The sequence below is a fragment of the Pezoporus occidentalis genome, unplaced genomic scaffold, assembly GCF_034315485.1.
Source record: "Pezoporus occidentalis ecotype Australia unplaced genomic scaffold, CSIRO_AGI_Poc_V1 ctg202, whole genome shotgun sequence".
Classification (NCBI taxonomy): Eukaryota; Metazoa; Chordata; class Aves; order Psittaciformes; family Psittacidae; genus Pezoporus; species Pezoporus occidentalis.
In genome coordinates this window covers 403,767-418,188 of record NW_026913879.1, presented here as the reverse complement: position 1 = coordinate 418,188, position 14,422 = coordinate 403,767, and the positions used below count along the sequence as shown (strand labels likewise).

General features: G+C 48.7%; 1 protein-coding gene across 1 annotated transcript; it reads left to right on the top strand.

Moving 5' to 3' along the window:
• The first annotated feature begins 733 nt into the window (after nt 1-733).
• SIN3B (SIN3 transcription regulator family member B) lies at nt 734-12,269 on the top strand. Its single transcript, XM_062618685.1, has 19 exons — nt 734-847; nt 1,364-1,470; nt 2,420-2,573; nt 3,286-3,549; nt 3,894-4,037; nt 4,288-4,410; nt 4,897-4,986; nt 5,464-5,582; nt 6,297-6,504; nt 6,937-7,053; nt 7,400-7,638; nt 7,899-8,082; nt 8,309-8,903; nt 9,392-9,561; nt 10,104-10,277; nt 10,523-10,615; nt 10,882-10,976; nt 11,379-11,583; nt 11,938-12,269. Exons 1-19 carry the CDS (start codon nt 755-757, stop codon nt 12,166-12,168), a joined length of 3,405 nt encoding a protein of 1,134 aa, XP_062474669.1. The 5' UTR covers nt 734-754; the 3' UTR covers nt 12,169-12,269.
• The last annotated feature ends 2,153 nt before the right edge of the window (nt 12,270-14,422 follow it).

Here is a 14,422-nt window from a genome sequence, read left to right as displayed (position 1 = left end):
TGGACCTGCTGGTCATGCTCCTTTGGATGCAGCCCAGGACACGGTTGGTTTCTGGGCTGCAAGCACACACTGAAGCCGGCTCATGTTCATTTTCTCATCAACCAACACCCCCAAGTCCTTCTCCTTGGGCTGCTCTGAATCTCTTCTCTGCCCAACCTGTAGCTGTGCCTGGGATTGCTCCGACCCAGGTGTAGGACCTTGCACTTGGCATGGTTAAACTCCATGAGGCTGGCACCAGCCCACCTCCCAAGCGTGTCGAGGTCCCTCCGGAGGGTCCCTCTCTCCTTTTGCCTTAGTGCCTTACAATTCCAACACCAAACACTGCCGAGAGCTCCCTGGCTGCCGTCATCCAGCCCCCGGATACCCCGGCACAACCCTGCTGCCGTCCGGTACCTCAGTGACCCCCCCCCCCCCGCTCTACCCGGCTACACCGGAGCTGGCTCTGGCGCGTCCCCCCAGCCGCAGCAGGCCCCACCGGGGCTCGCCCCGTCCCCGCTCCCCGCACACAGGCACCGGGGGTGCAGTGGAGCCCCCATCCCGGAGCCCTCGGCGATCCCCCCCCCGCTCACCCTCTGAGGCGCGGCTCCCGCCATGGCGCTTGAACGGCCGGAAGCCCACGGCGGCCGCGAAGGTTCCGCTGCGGGCGGCAGGCGCCGTACGCGATGACGCAGGCGCGCTCCGCACGCGCTGACGGCGGGGGCAGGGAAGGGAAGGGAAGGGGAGGGGGGGGCGCGCTCCTGCCCGCACTCCCAACATGGCGGCGGGGGGCGGCGGCGGCCGGGGGGGCAGCGCCCCGCGATGGGGCGGCGGTGGCCGGGCCGCGGCGCAGGAGAAGCTGCCGGTGCATGTGAGTGCGGAGACCGCCCCGCCGGGACCCTCCCCCCCCACCTTCCCCACCCCCGCCAAGGGCCGCTCCTCGACCCCCTCCCGGGGCGGCCCTGCCCGCTCCCCCTGACGGTACCGCGCGGCGTTCCGGGGCCTTTCCCTCCCGGTGCCGCGGGGCACCCCCGTCCCCGTCTCCCGGTACCGTGGGGTCTCCTTGGGCCTGCCCTCCCTCCCCCGTACGGTGACACCCCCCCGGGCCTGTTCTCCTCTGGTGCTGCTCTCACCCTCCCCGGGGACCTGCGCCCCTGTCCCCCTCCGTGCCTTTGCCATCCTCATCCAGCGCCGTGAGCCCCCCCGCCCCGGTACGGGCCTGCCTGCTCGGCCTCCATCTGGTACCGTGTTCCCCTCCCCGGGCTGCTGCTCCTTTCTTAGAGCTGTGGGGCTCCCCTCAGGGCCTGTTCCCACCTCGCTCATTGCCCTGGGGTGTCCCCGGGTCTGTGCTCCCTTTCTGGGCCTCACCCGTGTTCTCACCCTGCAGGTGGAGGATGCGCTTTCCTACCTGGACCAGGTGAAGATCCGCTTCGGCAGCGACCCCGCCACCTACAACGGCTTCCTGGAGATCATGAAAGAGTTCAAGAGCCAGAGGTAAGGCCCTGGCGGCTCTGGGGAGCTCCTCTGCCTTTGCAGGGTCCCCCAGCCCTCCTGCCACCTTTCCGTCTCACAGACACACAGAGGCCATCCTGCTGGCCTCTCTCCCAGTAGTGCAGTCACTGGACACTGGAGGTGGAAGGTCTCTGTCCATCCCATCGTTTTCAAGAGCCAAAAGCCACACGAATAGAATCAAAGAGGTTGGAAAAGATCATCAAGTCCAACCATTACACCAAGACTGCCAAGGCCACCAGTAACCCATATCACTGAGGGCCTCATCTGCAGAGTTTTTAAACACTTCCAGGGACAGTGACTCCACCACTGCCCTGAACAGCCTCTTCCAATACTTGATGACCCTCTCTGTGAAGAAATTGGCCCTAATCTCCAATCTGAACCCGCCCTGGTGCAGCTTGAGGTTGTTTCCTCTTGTCCCATCCTTGGGACAGAGCCCAGCCCCTCCTGGCTCCATCCTCCTGTCAGGCACTTGTAGGCAGCAATCAGGTCCCCCCTGAGCCTTCTCTTCTCCAGACTGACCCCCCCAGGTCCCTCAGCCGTTTCCCATCACACTTGGGCTCCAGGCCCGACACCAGCTCCAGTGCCCTGCTCTGGCCCCATCCAGCACCTCAGTGTCTCTCTTGTAGTGAGGGGCCCAAAACTGAGCACAGAATTTGAGGTTTGGCCTCACCAGTGCCTAGTACAGGGGGAAAAGGGAAATGTGTTTGTATTTCCCAGTCAATAGACAATGTCACCAGCCCTAGAGGTGGTGGCCGTCAGCTGCAGTGGGCATTCCCTCTGCTTGGGCTCATTTCTGGGTGTGAGGTTCCCAAACTTGCTTGTTAAAAAGCGCATCTGTGAGAAGCCGGATGCTTGGCATACCTATGGCATTTCTTAGGCTTAGTTTGTGTTTGTGAGGGGGACACAAGTAACAAACTCCTCTCAATTTTAGCATTGACACACCTGGAGTAATCCGACGCGTTTCACAGCTTTTCCATGAGCATCCTGACCTCATTGTAGGATTCAACGCTTTCCTCCCTCTGGGCTACAGGATAGAAATTCCAAAGAATGGGAAGTTAAATATACAGTCACCTTTGAACAGTCAGGTAGGTTACAGAGCTCGTATTCTCTACCTCAATTCCATTACATGTGTCACTCTGCACATCTCTTGTGACAATCACATTTCCAGTCTTCCACTGAGACACTGGGAAGAAAACACACGCTGGGTATTGCCAGGCAGTTGCAAACATCCTGCAGGGAAAGACATCTGGTGTAATACAGATGGATACATGTTGGCCTCTGCTGCTTTTTTGTTGTTCTTGTGTGGTTGTGGAGGATGAAACAGAGCTATTGCTTGAACAAATGACTGATAAACTTGTGGTTTAATTAGTAGGAGTAAAGATCTTTCAGATCTCTGTTCCCTTAGATCTCTCTGTTGCTTAGAGATTCGGCATCTGCACAAGCCTTATGTTTTAATGTGTGTCTTAAAACTCAGTGCTTCTGAAATAAGACAGTGGTAACAGAGACGGTGGGGTGTGGTGTTTGGGACACCCTCTCGAGGGTAGGGGATGATGCAGTGGCAGTCAAATGTGGTCATGAGCCAGATGGTTCATAACCGGTACGACTTAAGGGATATTTTTAAGCTGATGGTGTTAATAAAATAGGGAGGGCAATTTATTGGCTAATTAAATCTTTCTTCTTTCTTCTTCATGTGCTTATCTTTTTTAGCTAAGCAGCTTGAAAGTACTGATGCTCGGTTGTTGAACTTGCACCTATGTTTCCGTACAAGTCGCTGTCTTGTGTCTCTTATGCCACTAGGTGCCCTCAGAGCCTGTTCCCAGCGCTCTCCCCGGCAGCGGGCTGCTGCTGCATTACTCCCAGGAGAACTCCCACAATCACAGCGACTGCTCCGAGGAGTTCAGGCAACAGCTTCCATACAAAGAAGATAAATCCCAACTTCCTTTGGAATCTGATTCTGTAGAGTTCAATAATGCTATCAGTTACGTGAATAAAATCAAAACGCGTTTCCTTGACCATCCAGAGATTTACAGATCCTTTTTAGAAATTCTTCATACTTACCAGGTAAACTCTTCCATAGAAGACGTTGTGGGTTTGCACTGTAGCTGTTCGAGTAGCTGTTGTCAACTGAAATGTCTGCCTGTTGAACAGGCAGTTGTCCAACAATTGCCTCAGAGATATCTCTATTCTGATCGTAGAACCTTCCATGGTTTGAGGTGTAAAGGGGTCATAATTGGATCTGTCTTACCCTTTGGTTGATTTAGTGCTACTTGGATGCACTGTTAGAACCTGGGGCTGTCTGATAGTTATTACAAGTGTGTGTAGCACAGGGGGTTTGGGCTCTTAGGGGTTTTCTGGCAGGGTGAGGTCTGGTTTTGACTGTGTCCCATCTGTGTGGACCTTTTCAGAAAGAGCAGCTGAACACTAAAGGCCGACCGTTTCGAGGCATGTCAGAGGAAGAAGTGTTCACTGAAGTGGCAAATCTCTTCAGGGGACAGGAGGATCTGCTTTCTGAGTTTGGACAGTTCCTCCCAGAGGCTAAAAGGTCTTTGGTACGTGTAAGCTTGGAACAAGGCAGAATATTGAACACTCTCTGTTTGTATGTAGAATACATAAAGGAGCTGTAGGAATGCAAAACATAATGGGAAAACATACAGCCAGTAGGTCAATTTTGCTCCTTTTCATTGTATTTTGCAGCACAGGTGACTTAACTACATGCTTTGTGTCCTGTTCAGATGTGTAGGGCTCTTCAGTTGGACTGATCAAGAAGAGAATGTTGAAATCATTATTTATTCACTTCAGTTCACAGGAAATGGACCATGTGAAGTGAACAGTGTCCAGAAAACTGAGCATGAGAAGAACCTGGAACACAGCAAAAAGCGATCCAGACCACTGCTGTTGCGTCCTGTTTCTGGCCCTGCAAAGGTATCTTTTAGCAAGTAAAAACTTCGGATAACTTGATGTTACTCCCTTGTGTTTAGGTAATTGCTTAGATCAGGTTGTCACGAGTAACATCCTTGAGGGGTTAGGTACAAGAAACAAAATGTCAAAGTGATTTAAAAAATCATAATTACTGGGTTAAAAGGGGATGTTTAAAGTATGCTTAAATGTGTGTGGGAATGCTGAACACTAAGTATCAAGACCTTCTATACCAAGTATTGGCTCTGGAAAGGGCCGATTTATTGCTTCTACAAGGAAATCTCTTTGGAATTCTTTCTCAAGTGATTCTTTTTTGTTGTGGTTTCTTCTCCTTAGCTAGGAGTCATTTGGTAGAGAGTGCTGTGGAGGGCTTGACACAGCTGTGCTAGGTCACTGCTTGGGAAATAAAGTTTCAGCCTTTGCAGAGAGCAGGTATATGGCAGTGGGGTGGAATTTGGCAGCATTTAAGTATACCTGCTGTTCTTTTAACAGAAGAAAATGAAGCTGCGAGGTACCAAAGATCTGTCAGTAGCGACGGTGGGAAAATACGGAACACTGCAAGAGTTTTCCTTCTTTGACAAGGTCAGCATCTGGCCTGTTCTTCCGTTCTGTGGGCTTGCTTACAGCCAGCTATGTGGTTATTACTTGGTTGGTTTTGTGTCAAATCTGTGTGCCGGCACTTAGCAATTGCCTGACTTCAAGTAGTAGATAAAGACAGACCAGGAAAAGAGAAAATAGGTGGGTTTGAAGGATGAACAGAAACCGATAATTAAGCTTTTCCTGAATGCTTCTCCCCTACAGACATGTTTTTCTCTGTTTTTCAATGGTGTTTCCTCGTGGTACCATCTGTAGTTACAAGGTTATTGTTTGAAACTGGGCATTTTTGTGCATGCTCTCTTTTCGTGTTGCAGTGTAGACAGAGGTTTGTATGTAGAATACATAAAGGAGCTTTGTACCCGTGTCATTGTACCGTGTCATTGCTTCAGACTGCTTAGAATATGAACTAAACAGAAGTAGGGTTCAACTGATCTGATCCTTTCTCTCCAAACTGTGCTTTAGGTGCGTAGGGTGCTAAAGAGTCAGGAAGTCTATGAAAACTTTCTCCGTTGCATTGCTCTTTTCAACCAGGAGTTGGTCTCTGGCTCTGAGTTGCTCCAGCTAGTTACACCATTTTTAGGGTAAGTTCCTGACTATCTTCTCTATGTTGTACTTTTTAGGTCTTAACTCTGTTCCTTTTGGTAGACACTGTGAATTTGGCTACTGAAGTTTTGGATTTAAGTTCAGAAATACCTCCTAGGTAGCAGGCAAGAAATTGAAGGGTAATCCAAGAAGAGGAGTAACAAAAACTGAGTCTTTTAGTGTATCTACACAACTCTTAAAGAGCATTTTGAGGAGGATCTTTTCCTCTGTGCATCCAGTTGAATGCTGCACAAGCAGCAGACTACCTGATATATTAAATCACTGGGGACAGAGAATCTCATGGATTCTGGAGGGTGGTCTCTGTTCACACTCCCTGTTCTAATCTCTCAAGGGATAATACAGGTATTAACAGGAAATCTCAGAGCAAAGCTGTGAAAAGGAGAAATAATTCTAGCTCTGATGTGAGTCCTCTAGTGCTGTTTGGCTTCCAACAGAAGAGGGCATGGCAAGGATCAGTGACTCCCCAGTCAATTGAGGGGAGTATTTGTGAGGTTCTGAAGGGAAATTCTTTTCCTGCCTTGAATCAAAAAAACCATAAAATAATTCAGAGAGAATGACAACAGAGGGAAATGGTGATGAAATATTTTTGGCTGCAATGCTGCTTAGATTTTCTCCTTTAGTTTCAAGACACAAGAGCCACCCTAAAACTGTCAGAGTGAAATAACAGAATATACTTACCTGTGTTTTTGAAGGAAATTCCCAGAACTCTTTGCACAGTTCAAGTCCTTCCTTGGTGTGAAAGAGCTTTCATTTGCTTCTCCACTGAGCGACCGATCTGGGGATGGAATGAGTCGGGAGATTGATTATGCTTCCTGCAAACGCATCGGCTCAAGCTACCGCGCTCTCCCCAAAACCTATCAGCAGCCAAAGTGCAGTGGAAGAACAGCCATTTGCAAGGAGGTACTTTGGGATCAGCCTTTTCAGTCCCCATACACACACTGCACTGGCATAAATTGTTAGTGCTACAGCTTCTGCACATGGATTCCCCTCTTGAATGTCTATTAGCCAGCTTTAACCTCACGTCAGTTACTCATCCAGTTCGTTGAAAACAGAGTATCCACTAATTTTATCTAAGCCCATCTCAAGTTCAGTTTTTAATGTCTTTTTGAGTTGGTGTGCATACACAAACAGGTGCTTTCTGAGCAGGGCCCTGGCACAGTTCCACACAGACCTCTCATCATCTGTGGAGCAGTCAGTGCAATGACTTACGAACTAGGTCTGAAACATCCAATAGAAACTGTGCAAAAAGAAACCAGAGAAGTATCAGACCCGGTGAGAACAGCTCTGGGCTCATAAGGCTCTGTTCAACGTCATGTCTTTGCATTGTTGCAGGTGTTAAATGATACATGGGTTTCATTTCCATCCTGGTCTGAAGACTCCACTTTTGTCAGCTCCAAGAAGACTCCTTATGAGGAGCAGTTGCATCGCTGTGAAGATGAACGGTTTGAGGTACCTCTAACTACTGAGCTCTTTTCTGCCTGTCTCCTCCTCAGGAAGCAAAACTTCTAGCTCTGATTTTGAGTGAATGAATTGGTGGCCAGTTGCTGAAAGTTCCACTTGTGTTTGTTGGTTTGACCTAGAGTTTGGTGTTTTCCACTTGCCTGCAGTCTAATAGTGCTTTCTAGACATGAATCCAGTTCTGTAAAGCATGTTACCTGTGGGAGAACTGGCAGAGGTATATTTTCCAGTAAGAAACCTTTGCTGATGCTTCTTAGCTCCACTTTAAGGTGCCACTGGTCTCCATTTTCCTGCTATGCCTGTTCTTACAGTGTGTCTTCTGTGAACTCTTTAACAGTTGGATGTCGTCTTGGAGACCAACTTAGCCACAATACGTGTGCTGGAGAGTGTGCAGAAGAAACTGTCACGACTGACTCAAGAGGATCAGGAGAAATTCCGACTGGATGATTGCTTGGGAGGAACATCAGAAGTGATCCAGCGCAGGGCCATCTATCGCATCTATGGTGATAAAGCGCCAGAGATCATTGAAAGTCTTAAGAAAAACCCAGTTACTGCCGTTCCTGTTGTTCTTAAGAGGTAATTCCCATTCTCCCGTGTTCACCTGGGTTCTTTTAAGAAACTGGTTGAGAATTTTTAAAGCAACTGTTTTCTGTAGATGTTTTCCCAAAGGACAGCTCATCCTCAGTGCTGGTGCTTTTACTTCTTTCTTTCTTTCTTTATTGCTTCCAGGGTTACTGACAAGTTTTTATTACACCACAGTCGGCTACATTAGAAATACTTTGTGTGTCTTACTGTGCTTGTCTCTTTGAACTGAAGTCCATTATACATTTGTGCAGATTGAAAGCAAAGGAGGAGGAATGGAGGGAGGCCCAGCAGGGCTTCAACAAGATTTGGAGGGAGCAGTATGAGAAGGCCTACCTGAAATCCCTCGACCACCAGGCAGTCAACTTCAAACAGAATGACACCAAAGCTTTGCGCTCCAAGAGCTTGCTGAATGAAATTGAGAGTGTCTATGATGAGGTGCGTGTGCTAGTGACTAATCCACCCCGGATGTCCTTCGTGTATAGTAGTATCTAGATGTTAATGTAGCACCTAGGACCTTGTTGAAGTGGTAGTGCTCTGAGGAGTTCTCAGTCAGAAATGACTGTCCCATAGCAGAGCATTAATACTGCCTTATTTCTTCTGGCAGGAATGGCTCTTGAGCATGGATTGGAAGGATCTTTATCTATTTGTCTCTTGATTACAGCATCAGGAGCAGCATTCAGAGGGGAGAAGTTCGTCCACAAATGAGCCTCATCTTATCTTTATCTATGAAGATAAGCAGATTTTGGAAGATGCAGCGTCTCTTATCAGCTATTATGTAAAAAGGCAGCCTACTATCCAAAAGGAGGATCAAGCCACCATCCGGCAGATAGTGCATCACTTCATACCTGAGCTGTTTTTCTCTCAGCCCCCTGAGCACAGTATTTCTGAAGAATCAACAGATGAGGACAGAGAAAACCATCAGGGGCAGAACCTGGATGCTCCTGAGCTACGCAAGAAACACGTGCCTGGGCCTCCAAGCAGTCCTTTGGAGGCAAAAGCGACCTTCTGTGATGTTACAGCTGCTGAGCCCCACAACACTCTGGATGATGTTTACAGCCTGTTCTTTGTCAATAATAACTGGTATTTCTTCCTCCGCCTTCACCAGACTCTGTGCTCGAGGCTCCTAAAGATTTATCGTCAAGCTCAGAAGCAGCTTCTAGAATATCGGACTGAGAAAGAGAGGGAGAAACTCCTCTGTGAGGGAAGGAAGGAAAAAACCAACGATCCAGCCATGGAACTGAGGCTGAAGCAACCAAGTAAGAGTAGTGCAGGCCATAGTCCATTCCTAATGCTCTCGTTGTTAGTGCTTGGTTAGAGATACCTGAGGCACTGAGACCAGCAGGCAAGTCTGTAAGGAGTGAGGGCTGTGATCTGTGGATCCAGCTGATTTGACAGGGTAACTAGTTTGTAATTGATCTTCTGAGGGCTTTCGTGTGTAGTTCATAGAGACTTCACACAAGCCCACTGAAGCAGATGCTCTCCAGTGTCTCATTGTATGAATCTGTTACCTCAATTTACAATGTAAATGGCTCCACAACAAAGCAGCTAACTACACGAGGCAGTCATGGAAGCACATGAAGTAAAGTTGTTACAGTCTGTCAGCACTCCTTAGGGAAAACTGTGTTTCTGTAAGCATGTTCTGGACATGGAATGTCATGGTTCTCAGGCAGTGCTGTCCCTTGCATCTCTTGACTTCACTCTGCCTCTTACATGCATTGAATGATGGCACTTTTCCCCTGCCCAGGTGAGGTGGAACTGGAGGAGTACTACCCTGCGTTCCTGGATATGGTGAGGAGTCTGCTGGATGGGAATATTGACCCAACACAGTACGAGGACACCCTGAGGGAGATGTTCACTATCCACGCCTACATCGGCTTTACTATGGACAAGCTGGTGCAGAATATTGTCCGCCAGGTAACTAACTGGGTGGCAGTGTTATGCATTTGAGGGGCCACGCATCCCCTTTCTACAGACAGGTTTCTCACTGTACCCTGTAATGCAAGGATGCGCTAAACTTTAGCAGATTCATAGTTAAGTACGGAGGGGAAGCACTCAAAGAGAAGTTCAGTGAGAGAGTTCAGCAGCAGTACAGGCACCACCTATGGGGATTTACCCTTCCTGGCCTTTTCCAACAAGTTTTGAGTTCCAGTCTTTTCAAAATCCTGCCATTCCCAAAAATACATCCAAGGCAAAAAAATAAAGAAGTCCTTTTTACTCTAATCTCTCTTGTAATTATAGTTCTGCTACAGTTAAGGCACCTCAGCCCCTCACTCTTCTCTGTTCCTTTCATTGCAAAATAATGAAAAAGAGAGTGAAAGGTGTTGTAAAGTCTCTGGAGTTCGAACTGATGTTTTATCTGAGGTGTGATGCTGTGTTGGGTGTTGGGCTTCTTTCATAACATAGAGTTTAGTCTTGGCCCAGACTTGCTGACCAAATTCCCCCTTTTTTAATGGAAGCTTCACCATCTAGTGAGCGATGACATCTGCCTGAAGGTGGTTGAGCTCTATTTGAATGAAAGGAAGCGAGGTGCTGCTGGAGGTAACCTGTCCTCTCGCTGTGTCCGGGCAGCGAAGGAGACCAGCTATCAATGGAAGGCTGAACGGTGCATGGCTGATGAGAACTGTTTCAAGGTAAGAACGTCATGAAGCGAGTGTGGCCTTTACCTGAGAGAAATGGGGCTGGAAGCAACAAGGCCACAATAAGCAAGAGCAGTGTGGAGAGGAGGTACCAAAACCAGAGCATAGACAGTAAAGTGATACTGAAAAGCCCTACTGCTTGCTTCTAGCTCCTATTTGTTGTCCAGATGACTTGTGAATATACAGCATTTTATTGTGAACTGTGTGGCCAATATCTTGTGCCTGTAACTTAATTACAGGTAATGTTTCTTCAGCGGAAAGGACAGGTAATCATGACCATTGAGCTTCTGGATACAGAAGAAACCCAGACAGAGGATCCTGTGGAGGTCCAGGTAATACCACAGTGACCATAGGGTCTGCTCTGCCACAGGCAAAGGACATGGTTTCCTGCTTTCTTGTTCCAAAACATGAGACTTTGCCAGGAGGATAAGTTCACCTGGAAGGTGGGAAGATTATATGTGGGGCTGTGGTCACTGACAGAAATGGATGTGTTAGCAAAAGGGTTTCAACATAAAGCAGCTTGAAAATAAACTAGTTCTTTGCAGTGATGTTTGTCTAGAGGGTGAAATTTGACTTGAAATCGGTCTCTCTTGTGCAGCACCTGGCTAACTACATGGAGCAGTATGTTGGGGTAGAAGGAGCTCCAAACAACCAGAATGATGGCTTCTTACTGAAACCAGTCTTTCTGCAAAGGTGAGCTCCCTCTCCTGAGTCAGGCCTATAGCAGCTCTGTGTAACAGCTGGCAGTGATTTTAGGTGATGTGCCACAAAGGCAACTCTAGGGAAATGCACTCATCTTTGAGGTCCAAAGGGGCTGCTTAGTCCAGTGCACTGCATAAGAGTGCTGAAGAAAAAATCTGTGACTGCTGCACTGAGGTTTGTTCATGAACCTGTGTTTAGAATGGAGATTCTGGGGGAAATCTGGGGCCTAATTTATTCTGATTTCACTCCGCATTTGTCAGAGTGGATGGAGGAAGATCCCAGAGAAAGTCTGACCACTGAATGTGGACCTAGGCGTTTTCTGTTCGTGCTGTCAGCTTAAGAGAATGGATAATGCAGTGGGACACTTGCTTTGTAACCCTTGGTATGTTCTAGAAACCTGAAGAAGTTCCGCAAGTGGCAGTGTAAGCAGGTGAGAGCCCTGCGCAGCGAGGTGAAGAGCTCCTGGAAGAGGCTCATCGGGGTGGAAAGTGCCTGCAACGTGGACTGCCGCTTCAAGCTCAACACCCACAAAATGATGTTCATCATGAACTCGGAGGATTACATGTACAGGCGGGGAGCTCTCTGCCGAGCCAAGCAGGTGCATCTCCTATTACTCTCTCTGCAGCTCGGGCAGTAGCAGAAGTTGAGGATGTGAGCCAAAGACAGGTACCCATAAGAAGTCTTGTGGCTGAATTCCTGCAAACTACACCCAGATGAAACATGGAGGAGAGCTGGTAAATGCTCTGCACTTTGGTTTAGTTTAGCAGCCTTTTCTTTACCAAGCAGATTTTAAGGGGGAGTGGCATACATTAAGAAATAGAGATCTTTAATGCAGGTATGGGATTTCCTGGTTTGCTGTTTGCATTGCGTGCTAAAGCTTGTGCATCTCAAGCAAAGAGGGGAAGGTTTTGGCTCGGGAACCTCTCAGTGATCTTCACTGTCCTGCTTTCAGGTACAGCCAATGGTGCTGCTAAAGCACCACCAGCAGTTTGAAGAGTGGCACAATAGATGGCTGGAAGAGAATGTGACCATGGAGGCAGTTGATGTAGTGCAAGACTGGCTAATGGGAGATGAAGACGAGGAGATGGTGCCCTGCAAAACAACCTGTGAGACGGTGAATGTCCATGGGGTCCCAGTGAACAGATACAGAGTTCAGTACAGTCGCCGTCCAGCTTCGCCGTGAGCAGAGACTCGTCCTGGGACCAAGACACGTAGGAGCATTGCTGGTGAAACACATTTACTCTGAGAATAGTGGTGGGAATGCAATGTATGTATTAATGATATTTATCCAAACAGCATTTTACTTGGGATTATGATGTATTTTCCATATGGCATAGACTTTCCTCCTTGCAGTGTAATCCTCCAGCCATGATGAAGAGACTTACAAAAGCTTTATGGGAAGAGGGCTCTTGGCATTGCCACACACTTTTTAGTAGTTTCCTGAGCTTTAGGCCACTGCCACCAGCCAGTACTGAGTGAGGGGGTCAGGCTCTGAGTAAACTGCCACGAGTGGCTTCGTTGGAGAGGTGGAGCTGCACTGGTGTTTGAGCAGATGCTGGCAGCTGCTTCCACTTCGAAGGGATTAATGTTCCCTATCTTCCTGAATTTATGCTGCCTTGGAGCCTGCAGAACTCTCCAGTGTAACCTCTGAGTGCCAGCAGGGCTGAGAGCACCAGCACAGGCTGCTCACCCCACTACGGGCTGCTTCCTTGGGTACTGGTAGGGCAAAGGATGCAGCACTTGTTACTGGTGCTCTAGTGAGAAAAATGCCAAACCTGAGACAAGGGTGGACAGCAAACTATCACCTATCATCTCCCACTCCTCAACTGAGTATTCTGGAGCATGAACTAAGGGGAAGAAGCTCTCTGAGCTGCAGTGCTGGGCAGGAGAGCGACGTGAGCCGCAAGACAGCCTCAGCCCATCAGCCACCCCCTTGCAGCCAAGCACCGGATCCCACGTGTGTTGCTTTGTGAACTCACAGTGCTGCAGACTCTGCCTTCTCCAAGCCGGAGCTGCTGGGAGCGGGTGCGAGGGGAGGAATATCCATTGCGAGGTCTGGCCTCTTTTATTTGAGTTTCGTTTGGTATTTTGCATGTTGCTCAGCAGCCTCTGGAGACTGCGCTCTCGGGCGCTTCTCTTTCCCTTGTGCATGCCCCGACGCCGTGGTCCTGCTGGGTTGTCCCGCTTCGGTAACATCAGCAGATGGAGCTCTTGCAGCGCAGTGCTTGGGCTGGGTCTGAGGTTTGTCCCGGATCCTTCCCTGTTTCCGCTGGGTCAGCACAGATGCTGTGTGTGCGGTGACACATGGAAATCTGTAACGGGCGCTAATAGATCCAGCCACAACCATCATAGACAAGCTTTTCCACTGAACCATTGTGCTTCTATCTGAGCTTTTTTGCAGTGAAACCTAACAAAACCCTACCCCAAACCACGCGGAACACTACGTCAACCGTCTGACTTAATCTAGTGATAAACCAAGAAACTTCAGCCGTGTCTGTCCTGCAGCCCCACTGTGCCGTTGCTCTTGTTTCTCAGGAGCCAAGGGCTCCACGCTGTCCATGGAGTGTGTTACAAACAGAATGTCCTGAGGCAGGTCCAGCCTCCTTTCAACTGCTCCCAGCCTTTTCCTGCCTTTTGTGGGGGGAATAATTCTCCCCACCCTGGTATTTTCTGTGGCTTTGATTTTTAGGTTCTAATTTCTGCCAGACCGAACTAGCAGCCTGTAGGATTTGTCCTGGGTTGTTTCCACTGTCCAACATTGGGTTTTGCAATTGTCTCGCTTGACAGTAGAAAAATGGGCCTTTGGGGTATGTTTAATAGAAAACTGTACTGCCTCTTTGTCTGTTTTGCAAAATAATCTGTAGGAGGGGAGGAGGGAGGCCAGGCTCTGGCATCCGTGGCCACTTGCACAACCACTGCCAGCAGAGGACTTCTCATCAGAGCTCATGTTCTCGATGTCTAGGTCTCTGTTAAGGTTTGGTTACTGAAATGATCTGAAGGTTCTTCCCCTGCTCTTGTTGCAGAGTGCTGGAAGATGCTGCCCATGTAGCTGATGGGGCGTGAGCCTGGTGCAAAGCACAGTGTCCCCCTCTTGCTTCCAGACAGCTCAACAAAACACACCTCCGTCCTGTTCACCTCTCTGCTGGCTTCCAGTGGAGATGACAACTGTGCCAAACCTTATCATTTTCTGATACAGAAAAATGTTAATAGGAAATAGGTTGCAACCTGTGGCTTAAACTGCGTTTGATTCCAAGTGTCCCAAGGTGCGGTGCATCTCCGCACCCTCCTGTCCCATCACCCCCGTTTTAAGTGTACTTCAGGTGGTTTTAAGCATCTTTCTTTTGTAAACCTTAATTTATAATCTGAAGAGATTAAGCAAAACTTTTGCCCTTGACAGCTCTATTGTCTCAAAACCAAGAGCAGCAAATGATGGGACT